Here is a 24,871-nt window from a genome sequence, read left to right on the forward strand (position 1 = left end):
GAATTTTCACAGAAGCTTCTTCATATGAGTTGTTTACAAAGTGTGTCCAGTAGGAAGAAGTGTTGGAAGGAAAAAAAAAAGTTCAGAAACAGATTCGGAGAGAGACTTTGTCTTCCAATTATAAATGAAGATACCTGAAACCATTTACTTTCAAGTAAAGTGTTATTTAATTTCCTAGGGTTTCTGAACTGAGCACACCATCACTGTTTCATTGTTCTCACTTATGAAACATTTTTGTGCCCTTGCTTGCCCCTGTTTAAGAAAGTAGCAGAGGTATGATGACCATTACATGGAAATGATACCCCATTACTCATTCACAAGGAAAAGACAGCTAAGGAGTTCAATGTTTGCCAGGACAGTTTCATACATCATACCAAACAGCTGATTAAAAAATAAGAAAAAAAAATTATAGTATGACCTGAATACAGGAATAAACTTCCTAACAATTTCAACACACCTAATCTTAAATGAGAAACATTACTCAAATAGAACACAGGCTGTGCTTTGAAAGTTTTTAATGGAATTTAAAGTAAATCTATTCTTACACAGACATCTTACAGTGTAAAAAAAATGTAAAACTGCTCAAACTTACAAACTTGGAAAATTAGAGACATTTCAAGTATGCAATCAACTTTGTTTTATGAAAACAATGTATATTAAAAGTTCAAAATGCATGAATTTTTCTTACATCCTGTGCCCCTGGCAGTTAATTGTCTTTTCTGCTACCGGCCGAAGGAAGCAAAGTTCAGTCCCCAGTTGTATCCTCATCATTCACTGAGGGGAAAGAGAGAAACAATTCCCCTAAGTAACCACCCTCCAATTCTGTAAAGGTGATTTGAGAACTGTTACCCCTGTGGCAATTAAGACCTTTTCAAATGAGATTAGGTGGAATAAGAGACTCAGGCAGTCTGAGTATCTTTAAGATAGGCTGATGACCGCAGATTTGGGAATTTTGATGCGTATTTATGAAATTGTGGATAGATGACAGGAAGAAAACCTCCTGGCCTGAACAGAGAACTGCCCTGTTCACAAACACTGCAGAGAAGCCTCAGAACATTTTGTGGTAAAGACAGGTTGGACAGAAGATAAAACCATAGTACAGAATAATTGGTGTTGGATTTTCAGCTTTATTCCACTAAAACTTGTGGTGGTAAGCATGACATGTCTAGGTCAGGATTCTAGTACCTCTGCCCAATCCTAACTTCAGGGCGCTTGTTTTCCAGCACTGCATAACATTAAGAAATGTTTGAAAATGTTTGAGATACTAAAAACAGACAGTACAAAGCTCTCTTAAACGAAAGGGCTGTAACAGGTATCTTCCTTCACACAGTCTTGGCTATTGATCACCCACACTTGACTTCTCTAAGATTACATTTGTGACATAAGTATCTGTAAGGCTGGAGCCCCTAGACTTAACTAAGAAGAATTAAAAAAAACAACAACACTTACCTGGTTTGGGTTCGAGTCCATTTCAAGGCATGGCGTGGAGGTACAGTAATAGTTGGATGGTAGAAAGTGCAGTCTGGCCTTGTGCACTGGGTATTAAACCTACAATGCTAAAAATGAAAGCATTTTAGAAGAGGTTACTCAACGTTGCCTTCTGCACTCCCAAACAAGCTAACCTCAAAAGTTACATGAAAATTTGTTTTACTGTATGATCTCTCTGATAATTGAATCAATAGCTTTGTAGGCTACTGCTATCCGTTCAACCCAGTGCCAGGGGGAAATCCTTTTTCACCGATATTAACTGTGAGTTAAATGCTCCATACCCCCAGCTGAAATGACAGGTGAAACTGCCTTGCTTTAGGAGTTTACAAAGCAGTGTCAATTGACCCATGCACATGGGCGCTCCTCTCTCTTTCAGATAATGCTGTGGAAAAGCTATCTGGCTAATATCCGTGAACAGAGCCCTGGGCACCCAGTCCCAATTCAGCACCGTTAGAGATTAAAAAAAATAAATAAAAGCACTAAACTTACTGGTATAAAAAAATATGTGCAGGCACAATTGTCCTGTATAAAATTACCTGAGTTAAAATGTGAAAAGTAAAAGCAAGAAGTCATGCTAATGATATTTCCTGACTCAAAGTAGCATATTTCAAGTATTTTCATAGAAAAGAAGGAAAGACATAAGAGAGAATTCTTACTTTTGGGTGGTAAAATGGGCATTCCATTTTTTTACAGGCAGGAAAGAACTTGCACAGCGGACTACTGGAGGATGGAGACTGTGTGGGTAGCGGTACTAACAGAAAAGAAAAGAACAGTACCTGAATCAGAATAAACTGTTGTGGTTTTTTTTAATATGATTCCACAAAAAAATTAAGTATCTCAACCATTTCACAAGAAATCACATTTTATAATATAACAAAGCTCCGCAAAAAACATGGGGAGCCTCTGTTACAGCATACTAAGTGGATCTCATCCTGTGGTACAACAGGGCTATCAGGTAATTGTTAGCCTCGGCTCTTCACCATTGCACAACAGAGGTGCCGTGGTCATGGGCAAAGCTTCCAACAAATTATGTGGTGATCCTTGTAGGCAGAAGAATTCCTGTGGTGAATTTAGCCAGCCGGAAGCCTGCTAGTTTAAGCTAACAGGAGTGAGAAGTGCAGGCAGCGCACTTTCCAGGAATACACAGGAGCTGCTGGAACTGACACAGGAGATAAGCACATTGTGCTCTGCCTTCTGGCCCCGTAACAAAACCATGCCATACTGTGAGTCAGGGCTACACCACTTCCAAAAGATCACAGCTTCAGTGGTGTAGAGGCCCTCTGCCTTGGCACTGCTCAAGAGTTCAGGAATACCAACCAACATTTCAAGCACAGCAATTGCATTCACTGGGCAACCTCACTCTCTGAAAGTCATCTCATCATTACATAAAGTTAACTCCTAGAGCGTGATTAAAGAAAAAAAAATGTTCATATAGTTCAAAGGCAGAAACTTCCACTTTGTGTCATAAGCTCTTGGTAACACACGAATCCAGTCTGAGAAAGAAATTTGAACAGAACTGCAACGCTGGCTAGCCCCTCCATCAAAAGGGACTACTTGTGCTTTGGACAGAGGGTAAGATTCCATACAGACTCTTGCCTAACAGCATTCAGGGGGGTTTCTGAATGCAAACACAGGTTTTGCTGTAACACCGGATTCATCTAACATTAATAACTTCCAAGAAAATTAAGTGATATCAAGCAAAAAAATATTTTTTTCACTGATGTCAGTTCCTGCTTCCAGCACGCTATTCTCCCGTCAGCACGTTCAGCAAGGCTCAGGCAAACAAGAGGTGGTTTGTCTCACCTGGTTTGGGAGGCGGGAGGGGGTTCCTTCGACTGGCGTGAGTGTAAGGGCAGTCTGGCTTGGTGCACTTTGCATCGTATTTACAATTCGGATGGATGAACAAGCATTTATCAGCAAACTTGCAGTTAGGAAAAACTCTGAGGGAAAAGAAATTCAGACGTCAGCTCATACTCAGAGGAAAATCAAGCAGCTGTTGCACGCGAAGGCCAGAACATCGCACAACGTTGAAAACTACAGCAGGGCTTGCATGTGCATGTTGGTTACTTCCACAGTAATATGTGGACATGTGACATACACTACCTGACCTGCATTCACTTCCCCTGTATAAACTTCTTACGTGCAGTAAATAAGTGAACTACTTCACACTCTGTGGAGTTTGGTGGCAAGCTGCCTGTTGCGAGCTAAGACTTACTGTGTAGGGTAGAGCAGCAAAGGCACTGTGAATTCAGACATTTGCATGCGGAGAGAAGAGGGCACAGAATCCCAGAGTAATAGGGCTCATTCATGAAGAGAAAATGTTAATAAATTTAGGTATGTTGGATTTTAAAGGAAAATTCTAATTTTTGAGTAAATGAAGCCACCCAAGCTGGTAACGCTTATCTCAAAACAAAAATTATTCTTCTAGGCTGTTGCAGCTTGTGCAAGAGAAGTCCAATGCACAGTGCACATTCCCAAGTTAACCTTTGCTTTCAAACTGAAAATTACTGCATCACCAAATAATGGTACCCTAACACACTGAAAAGCATCGTGAGGTCTAGCAGAAGAGTGCCCATTACCTGGTTGCCGTCACTACTGTAACACATTCACACTGCCTTGGAATGTTTACTAACACAGAAGGGACATTTGGAGCACTGAAGTAAAAAGAATAACACAACGTCAAGTGGATGAGCTTTGTGCTACTCACTTGCAAGGTAGCGTGGGGTGATGGTACACACACTCGTCTCCATTTTTACAAGCAGGCCAGTACTTGCAGCGCTCAAGCACCTTCTCCTGTTTTTGCAGCATGTTCAATTGTTCCATTTCCACTACAAAAGAAAGAATAAAATGGTCAATCTGAGACCTTTGTGGTTGCACATACATTTTGACTTACATAGTGTAGCATAATTAGAATTAAAAATATTTCCTGCTCTCCCCCTTTAGCTCAATTGTTGATAAGTCTTAATTCAATTTACTCACAAATCCAAACAGAGGTACAAGTCAAAGAGACCAGGTCTCAGTAAGACAAGACTAAGAAAAACATTCTTCAGCTGAACTTCAGTTACGCTGTTCTGCTGAGCCATGTGTTAACAGAGCCCTGCTTCCTTTCTTCAAGCCAGTGGAATGGAAGGGACACGAACTTAAAACTCCTACAGTACTTAATCTCCCCCACAGGTCTCCCATAATTGTGTTACAGATTCGAAGATACCTGGATCCAGCTGTAGAGTTCTCTACAGAATATCAATTACTCTTAATTTAATTCAGAAATGTTGGATGCAGTGTTACTGTGGAAAATAAAGGTTTTCATAAGAAAACTAAAAACCTGAATCCAAGCATAACCTTAAGGCAAGTATACAACAGGTGTACAGTAAAACAATATCCTCTATATTTTTCATCACGGTTTCAAAACAGAGTTCTAAGCAATTGAAATACATGCTTCAGCCAATGATTTCCCACGGTATTCAAAAGATATCCCAAATAAACAGCGTTCAGATAAAATCATGTACTGCTTCAGTTCTACTTTTAGAGATTCCAGCAACTGAACTCTGCCAACACCTTACACTTGAAAGGCAGCTCTTGGTATCATGAATCCAGACAGAAGCATTAAGGTTAATGCCAACTGACATATCTGTTAAAGTTCAAAGCACAGCAAAACATAAAATCTGTCCATCGGCATGGGGACAAATGATACTGGGCTACCCAGAAGTGCAGATTTCTGCCAGTGAAGGAAAACTACATTTTTAAAGGAAAACAAAAATTACCAGTACTGACCAGTGTGGAGAGTTACCTATGTGCAGGAACGCTCTCCTTTATCAAGGACAAAGGCCTCTAACTATGTGAGGCCACTGAACTACAACCACTTGCCTAAAGGATGTTCTCATACAAAAAATAAATACCATAACTTTGATTTTTCATGAATGATAATGCCCAGGAGTTCTACCCACAATCAAACCACCACATTAGTACCATATCCTGCTGGAACCAGTAATTACCATCAGAGCTCTCTAGCTGCCTGGTTACAATCTGCATCTGCTGTGCTCGAAGGCCTTTTAATCCTTTGCCTGCACAAATATTTTGGGTAACTGGCTTTAATCCTTCAGTTATGCACATATCTTCCTCTTCTTGATCTGAAAGGTATCCTGGTGGACTGGGCACACCATCCAGCGTCACGATGAACTTGGGACTAGCAGGTTTCTCTGGCTGTGCAAGCTGGTCTCTATCAAACAAAGAAACAGATTTTTATTCAAGCCTCCTTAGCCAAAAAGTGAGTTGTACTAACAACTAGCAGTACAAGCTAGAGAGTAACACAGTAACGAAACTTTCTTTTAAGACTAACAATAAAAGACTTGGATTAAAAGTTTGCCTTGTGGTGTCTCTGAAGCACTGGGAAGTAACACAGAATACACTGGCACACAACACAGACTTTGGCATTGCAACATTTCTGTTTGTTGCATTCTGCTTAATGGCTTGATCAAAAAGCTCATTTACTGACACACTTGAATAAAGGAAAGTGATTAGCCTTTTCAGGAATTTACACTTTTGAGACCAAAAAAGCGAGGGTAAAAACGTTCCTGCAATCATGACCTTTTTAACACAAAAACCAAGTGTCTCCTCAAAAACACAGAAACAATGGGCATAGAAGTTTTTTGGGTGAAAAGAGTCTTGAAATACTGACACTAAGAACTTTAATGCTCAGCCTGACCAAAAGATCAATCTAGCCTGTTACACCCTGTATCTGACAGCAGTCAAAGGCGATAAAGAGTAAAACAAAAAAAAAAACAAACAGGAGATGCACACATGTTTTCTCCACTCTTCCACTATCCCATACATTTCACCCAAGTGATTTCCTGAATGGGATGATTCTACATATTTGGTAACTATAAACCTCGCTTATCCATGAAATCAGGCTAAAAGCAACTACAGTCTATAATGCCTCTAAAAAGAGAGAAAAGCAACACTAACAGCATGACTAGCCAGGAGTCTGAAGTTAAACAGTCAGAAACAGTTCTGTTCAGAAGCAAAAATTCACTTCTGTCTTGTAGCACAAAGTCCCAGCTGCCAACTGTTAGTTATCCTTTTGGTTTGTTCATCATTGTTTTCATTTTTAGTTAACACAGGCTGTTTAAAGCCAACCACAGGAACGAAGCTTAAGTTTATCTAACACAGTGAGAGAGCACAGCAGTCCACACTCATGTTGCTCTGGGTGATTTTCACTTAACAGGTAAGGTGCACACAAACACAGATAAAACTACTTGGAAGCAGGAATACCAGGTCCTTTAATGAATTAGAAAAGTATGCACTGTTCATTCTTTAGAGTAAATGAAAAGACATCTACAACACATCCTTTGCAACTGAAGAGAACTTTAAACTTCTCTTGGCTGAACTTGTAACATGCCTTAAAACACCTGTCTCCATACTACTTGTTTCTTTTCTTATGGTACTGAGCTATGCAGAGAATGTGCTGTCTTCCCCCCAGAAAGGGGCTTCATGAAGAAATGTAATCTCAAGGTGGAACAGATGTAAACTAAAGGCTATTTATGCAAAACAACTACATACTTAAGATTTCAAAAATCTGAACAGCTATGATAAAAACACAGAAGCAGAAGCCTATTCAGTTCTTTCTTCTGTTTTCTTGAAAACCAAAGACAAGCTCACAGTACAGCTGGCCATGGGAATTCTTTTCAATTTAAAAGCATTTTTGGGGCTTTGCCCCTGCTTTCGCTCACCCCACTATTCACTGTCGATCCATTTTCCATGATTACCCAGATCTTCACCTAACCTATAAATCACAGGAATGGATCAATTATTCCACTAAATCTCAAGCAAACATTCTGACTAGTAAGAGTCCTAAAAAAAAATTAAAATGTTTTACCGTGTCTGTATTAGACGCCCTGAGAGTACTCGTATCGCCTCGGTAGCCCTCTTTCCTAGTTGCTGATTCTGTGGCAGTATTTCCTCAGATAATTTGGGCTTCTTCAGGATAAATGACCTAGTATCTGTATGGACCATAGATTCTGCATCATAGTAGTCTGAAATGGGAGAAAAATTACATAGAAAATAAGACAGATAACAACGATCATGTAATTGTACTCTACCTTTGGGCATAATTAAAAATCAAAGTATGTAAATTAAAGGTTTACATGCCAATGAGCTAATTCTCTTTTGTTTAAAATTCTTAGCAGCAACTTCCAGAAAACATTTTTACTTCCTTGCTTATTCCACAAAAGCAGGAGCCATAGCCCATATTAGGCCTGATCAGGAAACTTTGTACTGGCCTGTAACAACGCAGTGCTGAAACAGCACTAAAGACCCATACACACAACTCCTCCCAGGCTTTGAACACATACTGATGTAACACTTATTTTCCTTAGACACAGAGACTGGGAAAATACTGAAAACAGTAAATTAACTGAAAACAAAATTTCATTTTAGCATTTCCAGACCATTGGCATTCAATCTGAGAATGAGCTATTTTTCTTTAGGAATAAAAAGATCACAAGCTTTAACCTGGAGTTACTTGCAAGGTATCGTCTATCACAGGATCAACCTGGAGCCGAGAAGAGAGTTCCTTTTGTTCAGCTCCTAAAATAAACAGAAATTAGGAACATATTTTACTACATGTCAAAAATGAAACTCTAGATTAATGAATAACACTATAAATGAAACTATAGAACTGAAACATATGCTCCCCTAGTTCTTCTGATTAAGAAAGATCAAAACACGTTTACAACTCCCAGAAAAAGTCCACCATTCTCATAGTTAAGAACCCCTCTCCATTGTGTTTCAGAAATAACAAGTTTTCTCCAGACAGATGGCATGGCAAAATCCCAATACTGAACGACTCTTTCCCACTATTATGACTCAGTGCAAACTTGGTCTGTGGATATGGAACTTACAAAGGCCAAGTTCTTTCCTCCTCCTTTGTGAAGGTGCTGACCATTCAGAGAACACACATAGGAAAGCAGCTAACTACAAGGGACTACTTTATGGTCTTCTCATAAAAGGAGAAACAAATCATAACGGGAACATCCTACATTTGACTGATGGTTTGAGAAAAGTATTTTGCTTTCTCTAAGTTTCTTAAGTAAGCTTTCATTTCCATTTCAGTTGGAAAAGAGCCAAAGTATTTATGCTAAGTATTTTCTATATGTTAACTCAAAAACTGAGAAAGCTTCTTACGTATTTTACAGATACAATTCCAAATATTTTATGTTGGCAGAAAGATGCCACATACATCCATACAAAAAATAAGAGACTAAAAAAATAGGTCCTTTTGTTTCAATAAGGAATGTTTATGTGAGTTGATGTAACAAAGCTCTTAAACCAAATTTTGCACAACAATCTAAATACTCAGTAAGAGTAAACTAACTCCTTACAGAAGCCTTTTCCTACCACTTTACTTCTGCAATTCCTTGTTAACACCCACGCACAGGTTTCTTTCATGCTGAAAAGATACTTTGATTACTTTCATATATTATGCCATTTTCCTTCCAGGAGTTTCTTAACAGAAGTAAAATATAGCTTACTGTTCACACAGTTACCCTGATATCAGCCATCCTGTAACAGCAACTACAGTGCTCTAATACCAACACAACAAAGTAAAACAAACTAATTGTGTGATAACACCACTTCGGAAAGAATCTTTTGATACTTCAAATGCTACAAATTGTTCCAAACATACAGTATCTTAACTGTCTCCCACAAGCTTTATGACAGCATTACTCCTACAACGTATCAAGGAAAAAGCACAAAGGACTGAGAAAAGATAAGTCACCCCAATATAAATAGATAAATCCACTTATTGCAAAATTATTCTTCGGCAATATGCTAGAATTCGCTCACTGAGTAATTCATCTGAGGTTATCCATGCATATAGATACACACTGCAGCCACACTTCATAAAGTTAACTGGTTTTCAGGCCATTTCCACACACAACTCCTGATGCTGACTTAAAAATTACAAGCATTTCTTTCCTCTTCTCAGCCTGCTGTAAAGTGACATTTGCTGGTATAAACTTTTAAAGAATATTATCAGATGACCTTGTATGCCTTCCGCTGTCTGCTCCTTTGGCTCTTCTACTTGAAGCTGAGAACTCAGAGTGGGGATCCTGCTCTGCACATGGATTACTTCTAACTGAGATTCTTCTGGGCTAATTCGAGCTCTTGGTGCAACTGGAACAGTTTGTTTCTGTGGAACTTTAAATAAAGGTAAATCATTTATATATAACCCAATCACCCAACAGTACTATTTTTACCTATGATGATAAAATCACTCTAAGTTACAAAAAAAAAAAAACCTCAAGCATCCGTTTAGACAAAAAAGGTCTTTAGCTACCTGTAAGATCCTCACCGTGAAAGCACATGCGTGGATGTGCACAGAACACTCAGTGAGCTGTAGCTCATGTAGTTGAATGCCTAGTTGTGAGACAAAACTGAATCTGCTACCAAAAGCTGAGATGCAGCATGAGAAGGATTAGTGACCTCACCTATTCATCACTACACAGGACTATTTTGCTAAAAACTTTCTTCTGGTACTGAAACCACTTTTTATTCCACCTTCTTCCATATGAGCAATCTTGGATTATCAAGATGTACTTCTCACAGTCCCAGAAACCCTGTGCTAAGTTGCTTGCAAACAGAATATAAAACCTGATGACAGTAGCATGGAATCTGGGGGTATGACAGGATGACAGGTTGGCATCTTTGCCTGGCTTCTGCCAAGATTGTTAGAACTGGTTGTAAAAAGCTAAGCATATTCTTTTCTTGGCTGAATATCATATCATAACCTCTGACACGTATAATTAAGGTATTGCTCAGTACTGGGTTTATCATTTATGATCTTACTGCTTTGTTTTCCCCACAGATTGCAAATTAGTTAATTTCTACATTCCATTCAAAATAAACAGATATGAAATATCTCAGCATTAAATCACATTCATTAGAACACCCCTTTGTTAATTTTTCTTCAGTTCTACGTTTGGCAACAATCTTTACTACCAATCTATACAATTTACTCTGATTTAAAACCAGCTCACTATATCCAGTGTGTAACATGCACTGACATCTCTTCCAATTCAAGAACTTTTGAACATCGATAACTCTATCACATATCTCATACCTCTAAAACAACATACCAGTACTCACACAACCTTGAAAATACAAGTAACTACAATAAAACAAGCAACAAGTTCACAATGGCATTTTGTCAATTTGTTAACGTGGAAGGAAGATAAATGTTTCTTACAGTTAGTTTGTAGGTTTTGAGAGAGAGCAGGCCAGAGATTTTGGACAGCACTCAGACTTGCTTCAGACAGCACAAAGTCATGGTTTGGGTAGTTCAGTGAATGCTCCTTTGCTGCCAACACGCAATGCTTCATGCTGACAGCACTGGATTTATTAACATCCCATGAAATGACAGCACACGAGGTTATCACCTAGATTTGCCCTTCTTCATTTTAAGTCCTTCCTAGCTAAGGAAGCTGAATGCCATCACACAGGCAGCTAACTGCTCAGTTGCTGTACCAAGTGCAACTCTGTATCTAAAACCACTGAACTAAAACTGCAACCTCCTGGCTTGAAGAGGATACAGGCTGACATATCACTCAGTAGTTACTTTAATTACCTATACCCAGTGTATTTTGATTTTTTGCTGTTTGGCTTTTTTCTCCTCCCCTCTCAGGAAGAAAGAGAAACAACAGCAAACAATTAGCTCCAACAACATGGCTAACACTGAGCACTTTCTCCTCAGCATCTATTCACATTTTAGAAAACTTCTGGTGCTTCCTATTTGTCTCTCTGCACGTTACAGATTCATTATCATGATTAATGTATTTTAAAAATCTCTTTCCTCCCTTGTTCATGCTTTCATAATTCATCACTGAACATTACTGCAATGTACACAGGACACGGAAAATGCTTTACGTGTATCACTGACATGCACTATTTAACATTGTGTTTGATCTTTAAGTGCTATGTTTAGCTTGGATTCATAAAACGGAGCTTGGAAGTATTAAAGCTCAGCACAAACAAAAACGATGCTAATTACCTGTGGAATAATTAGTTGTTTTTGTAACCGATTCCTGTGCTTCAGAGATTGCTTTCAGTATTAAGTTCTTATTGGCTTGTTTGGATGGTGGAAGTGAAGGTCTAAGGGAGATGAAAAAAAGTAACTGTAATTGCAACAGCAACTGTATCCGTGCTAAACACAAATATTTCAACACGTTAACAAGTTACACATAATACAGACGGAAATCAGCATTTAAAACTTCACTTTTTGGATGTTTGTTTTCAACTTGTTAATCTATTCTCTGAATGGACAGGGATATACAAAATGCTCTCAAAAATGGAAGTCCAGAGGCCTGATTTTATCTCACATGTAAGCTGCTGTATAAACGTGCAACATCTGAAAGGCACAACTTCTGCCTCTGCCCCCCACATTCCTGTTACCAAGTCTGTGTTGGCACTAATTAATTACACAGCCATGTTGTACAGCAGGATCTGGAGGAAAACTAACTATCAAAAACATGTTAACTGTAAAAAAAGGCTTTCTGTTTCTTTTTGAATACTGACAATAGTAAGTTCAAATCAAACAGACATGCTGCGGTGTTGAAGATAAATTCAATAAAGTGTATCAGCTTCAAACAAATCTTCTACAAGCTAGCCTTGCAGATCAGTAGAACCAACTCTTTCCTAGCTTAAACATTTTTCCTCTTACTGTTGTCAGATAAACACCACTAATGGACCTTGACTGACACCTGACATTCAGACAGAATTGGAAAGGGGGAAAAAGAAGAAAAAAGAAAAAACTTATTTTTTTTGGAAAAGATAAAATAATCTTAAAGAATAGAGTAACAGAAAGAAGGAAATTTCAATGAAACATATTCACAAATCCCACTTGCTTGTTTTTTTTGTTTTAAAGTAACAGAGACTGGAACCATGTCAAAAGGCTTGGTGTACAAGAGAATCAGATTTGTCTGATCAGAGCTATTTGGTTTGAAAACTATTCCTGAAGTAAAAGAAAATAACCAAAACTCCTAGGAAAATTATGATACCATGTTAAATACCTGGTCTGAAACTTGCTAACATTAACATTCTTTTAACAGTAAACTTTTCCCAAATAGCGTAAAATTTCACACTCACATTTCACAGTTTATGCAGAACAATAAAAACAGGTTTTAAAGTTAGTGGAAAAAAGGTAGTATAACGAGACATCTCACCCATAGAGGCGGGAGACAGTATGAAATATAACGATGGCTTATTGATTTTTTTCTGTCAATTTTCAAAACCACAGACAGTTTTTATCAACTTTCTCTTTCAAAGATTTTGTTCACTATTTTTTTCTGGAAACAGCATAGAATCCCTGAAATCTTAAGTACCTTCTTTCTGGCTTTGCAGGTACAGACACACTGCTAGAGATGCTTCCTGTTCGTGACCCATATTCTTCTTCCTCCTCCTCCTCCTCACCATCATTACAGAATTTTTTCACTTTGACTACTGAGCTTACAACAGGCAACCTTCTCTTCCTGGAGCTTTCTTCCTACAACAAACAGAACAGCCAAAATACTTCATTTAGCATAAAACATTAGTAAGACAGCAAAGAAAACTTTGCTATTCTACTTACAACCAGAAGATGGAGAACTTCCATTCAAATTGCATGAATCTAAGACTAATAGATAATGTGCAGAAACAAGTGACAGCACTTAGAGCGTGAAAATCAGCTACACTTACACTGAAATCTCATTAAAAATGTGACAGTAAAATGTGAAAGTAAAGCAACACTTAGAGAAGGAGAAGAAAGACTAAAGACAATTTATCAAACATCTAAAGAAAGAGGAGGGTTTTCCAATGCAACTCACAACAGCCTTAAAGATGCAACTATTAAAAGTTTTATGGAGAAAAATGAAATAACTGAGAATGACTTTCTCCTCTGTAGTAGCTCTAATTCTTAGATTGGTATAAAGATTAACTTCTAGCAAGCTGACACATTCCAAAGGATGGTAGCTGCCTTGCGGAGGAGCCAGCGTGGTCCAGCTCAGGAAGTGCAAGTTCCCTTTTCTGAGAGTCACTCACCACCACTACAAAGCATGTAATAGTGACAAATTTGAATGCTAGCCCATGCAAAAGCATTGGAGCAAACACCTAACAATGCTTCCTAAAAGAACCATCACTCAGCACTGATCTACACAGGAGCACAACGAGACACCTGGCTGATAGGTATGCAGATGGTATCCTTTAATTGATCATGTATCCTCCAAAGAGGAAAAAACATCCTAAGGAATAGACCTGGACTACACTAACACATAAGATACATGCAATTAAAATAAAATAAAAGACCTTTTTAAAAAAAACTTCCCAAACCACAAGCACTCGTCTGAGGAGTCAGCAGAGTACATCAAAGTTCCACGAAACACTTCTGAAAGAGCCCTCTTCAGGATATTATTAATGAAATAGTAACTGAAGAAAATTGTCACAGACCTTTTTCTAACATTGTCAAGGGGAGATGTGACTCTCGTTTGTGGAGAATGTATGTACGGCCTTAAATAAGTCACTGTATTCTCATTCTCACTTCCACAGCTTAGAAAGTAAGGACATCTGCACACATCTCTGCATTCTACATTTCTGAATAAAAAACACTGTTCTTTTTTAAAGGGCTATGTAAGCAGCAGCAGAGAACAATACACACAGTAGAAACACAGATGCAGCTGGAATATAATGTAAGTCAAATTTCTGCTTCATCACAAAATTAGCAGCCGTAACAATCTTCATTCCACTTACAGAAGGGCTCTTAGCTGTTTCATATGGGTAGTCTTAAAACCATCACCTGGGACTATCATTCTGCCTGGGTCAGTCTGGCTTCTCAAGTGAGTAAGGCAGCAATCAGCTTTTAGTTTATGGTTGTACAAAACCCGCCCCAAAAAGTGCTTAAATGCCATGGCTCTAAGTTGTAAAACAATACTAAAAAGCAATACATCTGGCTGTTAGAGACTAAGATGTACCTAGCATAGTTACAAATAAACAGCACCCCAAAAAATACAGATTTACTTCAATGATCCAGAGATCAAAATGATTCCTTCTGATTCGTTACACGCATCGTAACAACGTGCCAGCTCATTAGTCCAGCCCAATATGGCATGAAGATGTGCAAGCTAATTAACTCAGCTCTACAGCAATCAGTGAAGCGATGACACTAAGCTATGCAATCTCTACTTAACACTGGACCTAGAGAATGAAATCCCAAACCTCCTCGTACCAGTAACAGAAATCCTCTGATTTCTCTGAGGTGAAGACTTTATGGGAAGAGTGTACACAGAAATTTAGGCTCCTAGCAAGCGTGAAATACAGCAACAGTTTAGATCATACTAACCTCGCTGCCTACTTTATCAGCACTAAGTTTGGAGGTGGGCCTGTAGCTCTCTGCTAAGCTGCCAAATGCTTCTGGATTGCACAGCTGGACCGTTTCCAAGGACCTGCAGCTTTGCGTGTCTAACTGCCGGCTCCCCTGCAAGGTGCCCTGCTGGGACAATCTGTGCACGTGCGCACTGCCATCTGCACTCCTGCTGCCTGGTGGCCGGTAGATTTCAGCAGTAGGACGAGAAGAACCGTAAGTTACAGTTACAGTAGGTTTTTTCCGGGACAAAGGATTCTCCTGCACAAAGTTTAGGTCTTCATCAATTAGATCATCTGGTTCAGGTTTAATGTCAATTACAGCTTCAGAAGGTGACAGTTCCCTCAAAGGCTTGACTGTAGACATTAAGCGGGATGCAGAACCATCTTCAGAAGACTGCCTGTTAAAATAAGAAATTGCCAAATAATACCTCTGCAAGTAAAGCTCTGGAAAATTCTGGCTTTTTAAACAAAGCCAGATGGGAAGAATCATGAAGGTATTATTTCTCATGCATATCTAACACACTGATCCCTATTTTTAGTTTGGTTAATTAATCTAAGCACATCTGTTACTTAAAGAAATAGAACTGAGTTCCTGATTTAAGGTTTTTATTTAACAAATTATAGGAATGCTTCACAATGACTACCACAGTCACGCAACTCCTAAAGTCTTAACCTGTGTCAAGAACCAATCAGTGGCTTTACCGTGAAGCAGCATTTCTTTGTTCCTGTGAACTGGTGGAAACTCTGGCGTCATTTCTTTCTGTCCGTGTGCTGGAAACCGCAAGAGGTGGCAAGGCATCCTCACGCCTCCTCTCATCACTCGCACATGAACTACTTTTGCTGGAAGGAAGGTTGCTCTCAAAGATGTTAGATTCTGAAGATTTTACGCTTGTTGGTTCTGCAAAAACAGGTACCTTTCATTTTATATCCAAGCACAGCAATAGGGATTTTGCAATAAATGTATCAAGGTAAATGTAACAAACAGGACATTGCCCAGATGTAAACAGAACAATCTAAGGAGTTTTCAGTTCAAAACATCAGGAAAAAATGCTCAGGATTAAATTTTGGACTTGGAAATAAATTCTTTGTCTCAAAACAAAAATAAAAGCCCATCTTCTAAAAAGTCAGGACCCAAAAATACCACTGAGATTTAAAACTAACAAAACAGTCAGCTAAGATCTTAGTGGAAACTAACTAGATGTGCAACACTACATTAAAAGATAAACCTGGTTCCACTCAAAATTCATTTTCTTACTTACCAGTAGTCACAGACCGTAGCTTATCCAAAACACCATGGAGCCTGAAATAGACAGCAGGCAGAGAAGGAAGCAAAAGAAAAAAGGAGAAACAGAAGAACTTTAATTCAGAATGATAATCTTTCAGAAACAACCTTTCCCCACCCTATAATATGCATCTCATTTATCCACGGCTTCACTTGCCATTAACTGATAATGTTGGGTTTAAGGAAGAGCTTAAATGAGTGAGTGAACTTCATAGATGCAGTTAAGGTATTCATCACATCAGTTACTTTTGGCACTTTGTTCATTTACCAAATTAAAGCCAGTACTTTCTACTGTTCCACTACAATCAACAATGTGAATTAAATGTCTTCAAAAGGACTGACTCAAACTAAGTTAGAATCGTAGAGTATAGGCTAGAATTTTACTTCATATATGAAACTTCAATTACAGCGAAGTTAAAGATAACTCTAAATAGAAACCTAAAAAATACACAATTTAAAGTACTTAATTTACTTAGGATTCTTCCAACATGCTTTGTTTATATCAACAATATTCTTTGAGACATATTGCTGAGCAATACTTTTCAGCGAGGTACCAAATTTGCTGTTTGCCTGTGAAAAAGGCACCACGCTGAAGCAATATAGAAAATTAAAAGGCTACAAAATAGTCCTTTAAAAATACACTCATTACAGAGAGAAAAAAAACAAAAAAACACATACATTTAAGTGCATATCCTAGAGTTCAAATCTGATCCTGGGCATCTCCATAATTTAGGCTGAGTATTAGAAAGGTGTCAAGGAACAAAATCATATTGAAAACTGGGAAAAGTAAAACTGCATAGCAATATATGGAAGGCTTTTCATTAGAAGCCTGTTAAAAATGTTGTCAGCTGAACTCTGCTGATGTGACCATGGTGTATCAGCTTTCACGCTGATCTATGGATATCTGACCTGACACTTGGTTCAGAGTATGAAGTGCTGGCCAACCAGCAGGAATGCCAGCTCTGCCACAGAGCTGCTGTGAAACTTTTGCTAGATGACCCAGAATTACCAGCTACAGAGAGCTACCAAGGAAGGAAGACCTTGTTGAGTATTTAACTTAGCCAGGGACTCAGCACTTAAGAATGTAATACTTGTGTCTTGCTTTTAAAAGAAAAAACAAACCAAATGAATAAACAAAAACAAACAAAACCATAGAAAGCTCCCAACTATACCACTATGTAACTTTTTTCTCCACCAGTCCTTATATATCTTACTGCATACATTTATCTTGTTCTCCTTTCTTTCTTTTAACCAATACCTACTTCATTATCTGAGAAAGTATTCTGAAATAGAACTTGTATTTAGTAACAAATGGAGATACTGAACTGAATGACAAGACTCATTACATGGGGAATTTAAACAGCAATCATCAAAACCAGTGGAAGGTATAACATCTACATATAGTTGATATCCATTTCCAAATACAAAAAAAAAAAAATTTGATTTCTCTCTTCTGTCAAAATTCATTTTATGTCATTATTAATCTACTATTAATATATTAATCTAGTTTAATCTACAAAGCCATAACTGTTCTGCTACATATTATCGTGTTATTTCTTTGCATGCAGAGATTCAGAGAAAATCCTAGTACTAGAGTTAAACTCATCAGTCTGTTAATTTGTCTAACTGATTCCCAACATTCCTACAACTGCATGACTTACTGCCACAGTAAATGCCAAAAATGTTATCTAGGTAGGTCAAAAAAGGGAAAAAAAGCAGGTATATACACTGTAACTTTAAATTGAAAAAAAAGGGGGTACATTGTTAATTGCACTCACTTTTCCTGTATTTTTGACAAATGCCAAAAAAAAAAAATGAAAACTTTGAAAGCAAACTTAAATTATGCCCATGTCACATAGAAATACATTGGTTTAAATAATTAATACTGTTAATTGTTATAACTGGAACTAATTTTTACTCTTTGTCAATGTTTATGGCTTAATAACATACCCAACTTCTACAATGTTTCCTCTTTGCTATTTAATTGCATAAAAGCTCCTAAACAAATAAAGGAGAACCTGACTAATCACACAGACATACTGGAAATGAATGTAATTACTCAGTATGAAAAATATGAAGAAAGAAATCAGAAAAAGCAAGAAAAATGCAATACTTCTCTCATCTGTACAAATCAAAGTAATGTTCCTTACAACTATATTAGATTAAAGACTCAAAAATGAGATTAACTTGAAAAAATACACAGCTCTGAAAGCCTAAATAAAATCTCTGGAGCGACATCTGTTTGAAGAGTCTGTCTGGCTACTTTGAAACCTGGAGGTTAAAGTAGCAGAAAATGCATGAGAAATACTGTACTGGCTAAAGTTCTCGTGCATTAGAATTAATACACAACTGTCAGGAGTTTAGGGGGGAAAAAAAAAGTTCATCTGTTGCTCATTTGTCCTCTTCACAACAATTCTGGGGTTCTACTTTTGTTTTGTATAGCTGGGTGATGGCGATAAATAAATAGCCTGAGAGGTGGGAATACCTAAACATTTGGTGCTAAGCCTTGTCAAAGACGGTATACAGAATTAGAGTCACTGCTCATCTGTCCTCTGATTCCTCTGTACTACAGCAATCTGAAGCACTATTAGCATAAAAGCAAGTAAGCTGTTTTTTAAATAACTACCTTTAAAGAACTTACTGCAGAATACAGAGCTCCCACGCTCAGAGTGGGCTTTGTAGGATTATTTTTTTTTCAGTCAACATTTGGCCCTCACTTACCTGAGCAAACTTCAAAAATGTGACCGAGCTTATGAGCAAATAAAGAATACAAGCCCTCCAGCCTCCTGTGACACTTAATAATCACTGCAATAGCCGAACAACTGACAGAATAAAAAATATTTATTAAAGTAAAAAGGTTTTATTAATGTAAATTGCACAATGGGAGGATAACTAACTGTTTATTTTCTCACAGCTCAATTATAGAAAAGAGTCCCAATTACTGATAAGAAGTGTGACAAGCAGCTTACAAACATACCATACAGTAAACCTGACAGTATTGTTTCCAAGGAAAAGAGAAAGGTCCTCTGTCATCTGCTCCTGGCTCTTCTTATTGGCCACCATAACCATAATGTAATCAGGGAGTTCTTCATCTAATAGAAAGAGAAATATGTTATGAAGTATAAGAAAGCATAACAGATTAAATAGATCCTTAAACAAGTTATCAGAGCTTTTTTTCCAGTTTTCCTACAAGGCCTCTGTAGGCAGATTGTTAGATCAGGAAATTAACAAGGCTTCCACTTCATCTGAAGGTTTAATAGGACTTTCAGTCACAAGTGAAAAATAAAAGATCGTCAACTTCAGTAGAGCAGAAGCTGAAAATAAGATCAAAGCATTTAAAAAGTAAGTAAATAAAACAAAAAGGACAAGATAAAAGAAAGCCACTCTGTTGCTCGAATCCTTTTACTGGAACACTAACAAGCATCTACGATTTTCACTACTTCAAATATTGCCAAACGCAGCACCTTACCCTTATGAAAGACCAAACTAATAAATACTCCTTTCTGATCTGTGCTTTGAACAAATCAAAACCATAGCAACTTCCAGATTTTCCATCTACAAAAAACGCTGAATATCAGGTCATTAAAAATAACAAAACAAAACACAGCAACCCTGAAAGTCTGATTCTCTATCTTCCCCCTGTATGCAGTTTCACACACCACGTGAAATCTATTTCCACTGATGGAAACAGGGTTCCCCTACCAACCAGAATTGGTAGGAAAGTGTTGGGAGTCTAACGCAATAAAGGTTTGGTGATGTTGGTATTTGGCTTCTTATTTACCCTAGCTCTGGTCTATTCTGAAAGACTGAACAGACAATTGTTGCTTGAGGGCATTAGATATGCTTTTTGAGTGCATATTTTAATTTATTTAATCAAACACCTCATGCTCTGCAATACCGCTCCATGGCATGAACCTAAGAACAGAACGTCAGAACAGCTGGAAATCCACTTCAAATAGTGAACTTGCACTAAAGCCCTAATATACTTGTACTCAATTAATCAAGTTAAATCTGCACACGTTATAAAGACCTAAAAATTAAAAATCTTAAATAGAAATCAAAATATAAATCAAAGGAATTGCATTTACTCTATATCTCATGTATTCTGTATCTCCTACAGCACAGAAAAGACATTCATACACACCTGCACTCCACTGTCACTACTCAGGTGTTCCAGCATAATACACTTCTAGCCTGAACTATAACTTTTCTTTACTTTATTTTATTTTTTAATGTATGCTACAAGTTGCACAAGCTGGATGTGCATCCAGATCAAGGAACTCACTGATATTAAAATTAATTTTATTTTTTGGCCAAGCTACTTTTAAACTTGACCTGCTCCTCAGGTGGTTCAATATATAAAGTAATTTTAAGTATAGATCAAAACATGAGTTAGCACAATTACTTGCAACAGGACAACAGAAGAAGGGCAGAAAGAACATGACTACTGCTCTCTGTGATTGTGTTGGCTTGTGTTAACTTAAATTGTATGTAAAACCACAGCCTTCTGATCATTTTTAGAGTTGATGAGTATTTAACTACCTTTACTTTGACAAATGTGAATTCTTCTTTAGTAAGTTCTAGACAACAATTTCCAGCATGTCTTTGTCTAGAAGACTTTCTGAAAAAAAAGTATGAGCAGTTACAGAAACAAAAGCATGGTTCTTGCTCACATGAGTTGGAATGAGGAAGAAAAGATTTTTACCAGTTTCCTACAAGAACAAATAGAGGATTCTTGAAAAGCATTATTTGGAAAGTTGTCTCTAATCCTCCAGTCAAGAAAAGAAAGCTGAAAGACAACAGAAATTAGGAAACAGTGGATTAAAAACAAAAAAAAGAGGCCAAGGGAGGCCAGACTTGTCAATAAAGAATACAGCTATTTGAAGAAGTTTAGAAGCTGACTGAGAAGACAAGGCAGACATTGGATGATGATCTTGGGAACTGTCTTCTGAAAACAAGAAACAGGAAAAAAAAAGAAAACCAGAGAAGGAATAATTATCCATAATTGGAATCAGAGATCACTAGCGTTCTACTTGCATCTTCATATGAGATATAAGGAAGATTTTTTTTCAAAAATGCAAGAAAAAGAAGACAAAGAATCAAATGAAACCTGAAATGATTATTAAAAAATTGGTAACTGAAATAAAACAACTTGAGATGGTGACAAAGAAGACCTCACAAAGAAAAAAATTCTAAACATGGTTCCTTGGACACTGCTAAGCTCAAAAAATCAACTCAAAGCAATCCACACTGCCCATACACGTCCCTTCACATTCAAAACAAAACCTTGATCCTATCTCTATGATTTCATAACATGTTATTTCATCAACATTAGCGTAAGGTAGCTCTTGGTTTTCTCCTTAACAGTCAAGTTCTTATGTTTCATAGAGTTGTGCTACATACTGTTTCTGACATGGCCCTTCCAACTCCTAAAACAGTCAACCTGACTGTCTCACTGTAATATCCTTTCTCCTAATTCTGACAAATACTTGAAATCCAAAATGCTTTTGAAAAGACAACTAAGAAAGACTAACTCCATCTCAGAGTGGCCACAGGTAACTGCTGTCATATGCAAGCATTTTACTTCATGTAATGTTTCTTTTTGCACCTCATAGAACTCCCCTTAAATATTCACAAAGACACATCGTTGTTTGTTTGTTTCTTTCAAATCCCTTGGATCTGTATCTCACCGAAGGGGGAGAGACTGTTAGCTAATTTCCTTTTAGCTCTTCATTCACCAATGTCCACATACGGTGTCCTCTTATGCCTAAGACTACACATTTTGTGAAGTCTTTTTTTTTTTTTCCACATTAGTCCAGCACTTCAGGTAATTGACCTCACGCTTGGGGTTTCTGTATGCAGTAACACAATTAATTATGGGTAAATTCGCTGATCCAGCAAATTGCATTAACCCGCTCCTGGTTTCCTGTTGAACAACAACAAACATGGGCTGACCACGAAGTAAAACTTACCAACATAAGCCCCCAGCTCCTGCAACTTTCCTTTTATAGCCCCCTAAAAGGCAACGAAACAGCATGTGAGGGACGGAACAACAAAGTGCCTGGAACCGCAAACCAGCGCGACGCCCTCTCGATGAAGTTTTCCTCGCTGCCCACCGAAGGCTTTGCCCTGGCCGAGGCCCGGTTCCCGCCCGCAGGTCGCGGCAGCTGCCGGCAGCGGGGCGCTGAGGCCCGCGGCAGCCTCGCCCCCCGCCCCCCGCCCCAATTCCACCCCCACACCGCCCCCGGCCCCCCCCCTCAGCAGGGACCACCCGGTCTCACGGGGCGCGCAGAGGCCGACGAATTGCGCCAGTAATAGATGAGAACAGCCCCGGAGGGTTCGGAAAAGGTCACCCCCGGCTCGGCACCGGCACCCTGCCGGGGGCTGCGGCGTGTGAGCGCCCGGAGGCAGCGGCTGGCAGCCCCTGCCCCGGGGCATTGCGGCCCGAGCCTCCCAGCGGGCAGGGGCAGGGGGAGCTGCAGGCAGAGCGGCAGCGGCCACCCTCCCGCCTGCCTCCCGCAGCCCCCCGTTACCCCGTCCGCGCTCGCCCCGCCGGGGGGATCCCGGCCCCTCGCCGCGGCGCCCCTCACCCGGATCTTGCGGCTGATCTCGGTGCCGATCTCCATGGCCGCGGCCTCCCCGCTCGCCTCCCGCCCAGGCCCCGGCAGCGCCGCACAGCGCCCGGCCTCCGCCTGCGGCGCCCCCTGGCGGGACGCGGCCCGGCCTCCGCGCCGCCTCCCCTCGCACCGCACGGCCCGGCCCCGAGAGGGCGGCGAGTCCCGGGCTGCGCCGAGCCGCGGGCGGGAGGGGCTCCGCTCGCCTCCCGCCCGTCCTCGTCGCCTTCCTGCGCCCCCCTCCTGCTTTGTAGTGTAGTGGGGTCAGCTCTGGGCCCTCACCACAGGAGGCCCTGGAGTGTGTCCAGAGCAGGGCTACGAAGCTGGCGAAGGGCCTGGAGCACAAGTCCTGTGGGGAGCAGCTGAGGGAGCTGGGGGTGTTTGGTCTGGAGAAGAGGCTTGGGGGAGACCACATTGCTCTCTACAGCTACCTGAAAGGAAGGTGTGGGGAGCTGGGGGTTGGCCCCTTTTCACAGATAACTAGTGATAGGACTAGAGGGAATGGCTTCAAGTTGCACCAGGGGAGGTTCAGGTTGGAAATGAGGAGACATTTCTGTCAGAAAGAGCAGTCAGGCATTGGAATGGGTTGCCCAGGGAGGTGGTGGAGTCACCGTCCCTGGGGGTGTTCAAGGAAAGGTTGGACGTGGTTCTCAGGGACATGGGTTAGTGGGTGACATTGGTAGTAGGGTGATGGTTGGACAGGGTGATCTTGGAGGTCTTTTCCAACCTTAACAATTCTGTGATTCTAATGATCAATGAGTGTGTATGTAATGCAATGTAATCATATAAGAAGCCTTAAAATAATGCACATTCTTCACAGCTTCACTGACAAAAGTAAAGTTTCTGCCTTAAACACAGAGGCTTCATCATCCCCTAGTCTTTACATGAGGGATCACTTGCTGAGGGAGGAGAGGAAAGCCGGCAAAGCAGGTCACAGTAAATAGGAAAGAAGTCATGTTCAAGTCACATCCTTTATCTCCTGCACCACTGTTGCAGCATCACTTCATCCAGGAGCACAGATCTAGTGGGCAGCACCATTACAGAAAGCCCAGCATGCACATATACAGGATCTTTTAAAACAGTACCAATGCTTGGAGCTTATTTTACCCAGTGGCAACAACTGCATTAATCTCTTTCTGCATCACTGCTCCCAATACAAACCAAGCATAATACAGGGACAGCTTATACTAATTAATGCTAATGATCTAAGCTGTTTGCTTGACCATACTTAAAACATACTGGTACCACAGTGAGATACAACAAGTAACAGAATAGCTTAATTATAACATTCCATTTTAACTTTTAACAGATACATTTTGCTTTGTTAAGATTTCAAATATGTTGCATTACTTTATTATTGGAATGGAAAATTACTGAATGACATAAATATGAATTATATCTATTCATCAACTAATTAATAGAATTATAAATTCACAAAAATATGTTCCAAAAAAATCATCTTTTCTGACTAACAACAGAAGCTCACTACTTTAAGTTCAGCACTGTATAATGTGTAGGAAAACCATCCACTTTTATTAGTTATTTGGTAGAACATTTTACAGTGCCTTATATGTAAAAATAAACCTTGCAAGCATGAAATTTCAGGCTTCAAGCATGCAGTAGACCTGTTGTATGCTTATTTTTCTAGAACCTTCTATTAGTTCCACCTCATTTCTTTTTACCTTCAAGAAGCATATAATGATGTATTAAGGCCAAGCTCTCCACTTTTTTACAAATAATAAATGATGAAAAACAGGGAAGTTTCACAGAGCCAAAACATAGAAGTGATAAATAAAGTGAATTTGTTTAGCTTTAAGAATCACATGTAGAGTCAGATGTATTCTGTCTTTTCAGTTCATGAAGTCACTGTTTTGCATGGCCAGTGAGTAAATAAAGATTATTTTTCTACATGAATTCTTCATTGTTTTAGCATCCTGGGAATAGCCCTTGGGAATAGTTTAGCTCCTGGGAACCATTTCTGGACTATCTTGTATTTTTATCACAAATGGATAATTCTCCACTAGGCTGAGGAAAATACACATGCACACCACTTTTCTGCCTGGAGAGTAGCTGATGCTGCTTCCTATTGGGCTCGCTTCCA

At 39.2% G+C, this 24,871-nt stretch overlaps 1 protein-coding gene across 3 annotated transcripts; it reads right to left on the reverse strand.

Moving 5' to 3' along the window:
• Window positions 1-498: 498 nt before the first annotated feature.
• Window positions 499-22,900, reverse strand: ZC3H14 (zinc finger CCCH-type containing 14). Of its 3 annotated transcripts, none has more exons than XM_068682993.1 (17): window positions 22,747-22,899; window positions 22,129-22,171; window positions 19,134-19,248; window positions 16,134-16,174; window positions 15,577-15,772; window positions 14,852-15,272; window positions 12,864-13,024; window positions 11,534-11,634; window positions 9,529-9,684; window positions 7,996-8,070; window positions 7,361-7,517; window positions 5,481-5,704; window positions 4,196-4,316; window positions 3,292-3,428; window positions 2,145-2,239; window positions 1,450-1,556; window positions 499-774 (listed from the first exon to the last, which is right to left on the reverse strand). In XM_068682993.1, the coding sequence occupies exons 1-17, from the start codon at window positions 22,780-22,782 to the stop codon at window positions 768-770; spliced, it is 2,193 nt and encodes a 730-aa protein (XP_068539094.1). In that variant the 5' UTR covers window positions 22,783-22,899; the 3' UTR covers window positions 499-767. The 3 variants fall into 3 exon arrangements, with proteins under 3 accessions (XP_068539094.1, XP_068539095.1, XP_068539096.1); XM_068682994.1 differs by lacking the exon at window positions 22,747-22,899 and adding an exon at window positions 22,428-22,700; XM_068682995.1 differs by lacking the exon at window positions 9,529-9,684 and having other exon boundaries at window positions 22,747-22,900.
• Between the last annotated feature and the right edge of the window lie 1,971 nt (window positions 22,901-24,871).

Source organism: Anas acuta, chromosome 5, assembly GCF_963932015.1.
Source record: "Anas acuta chromosome 5, bAnaAcu1.1, whole genome shotgun sequence".
Lineage (NCBI taxonomy): Eukaryota > Metazoa > Chordata > Aves > Anseriformes > Anatidae > Anas > Anas acuta.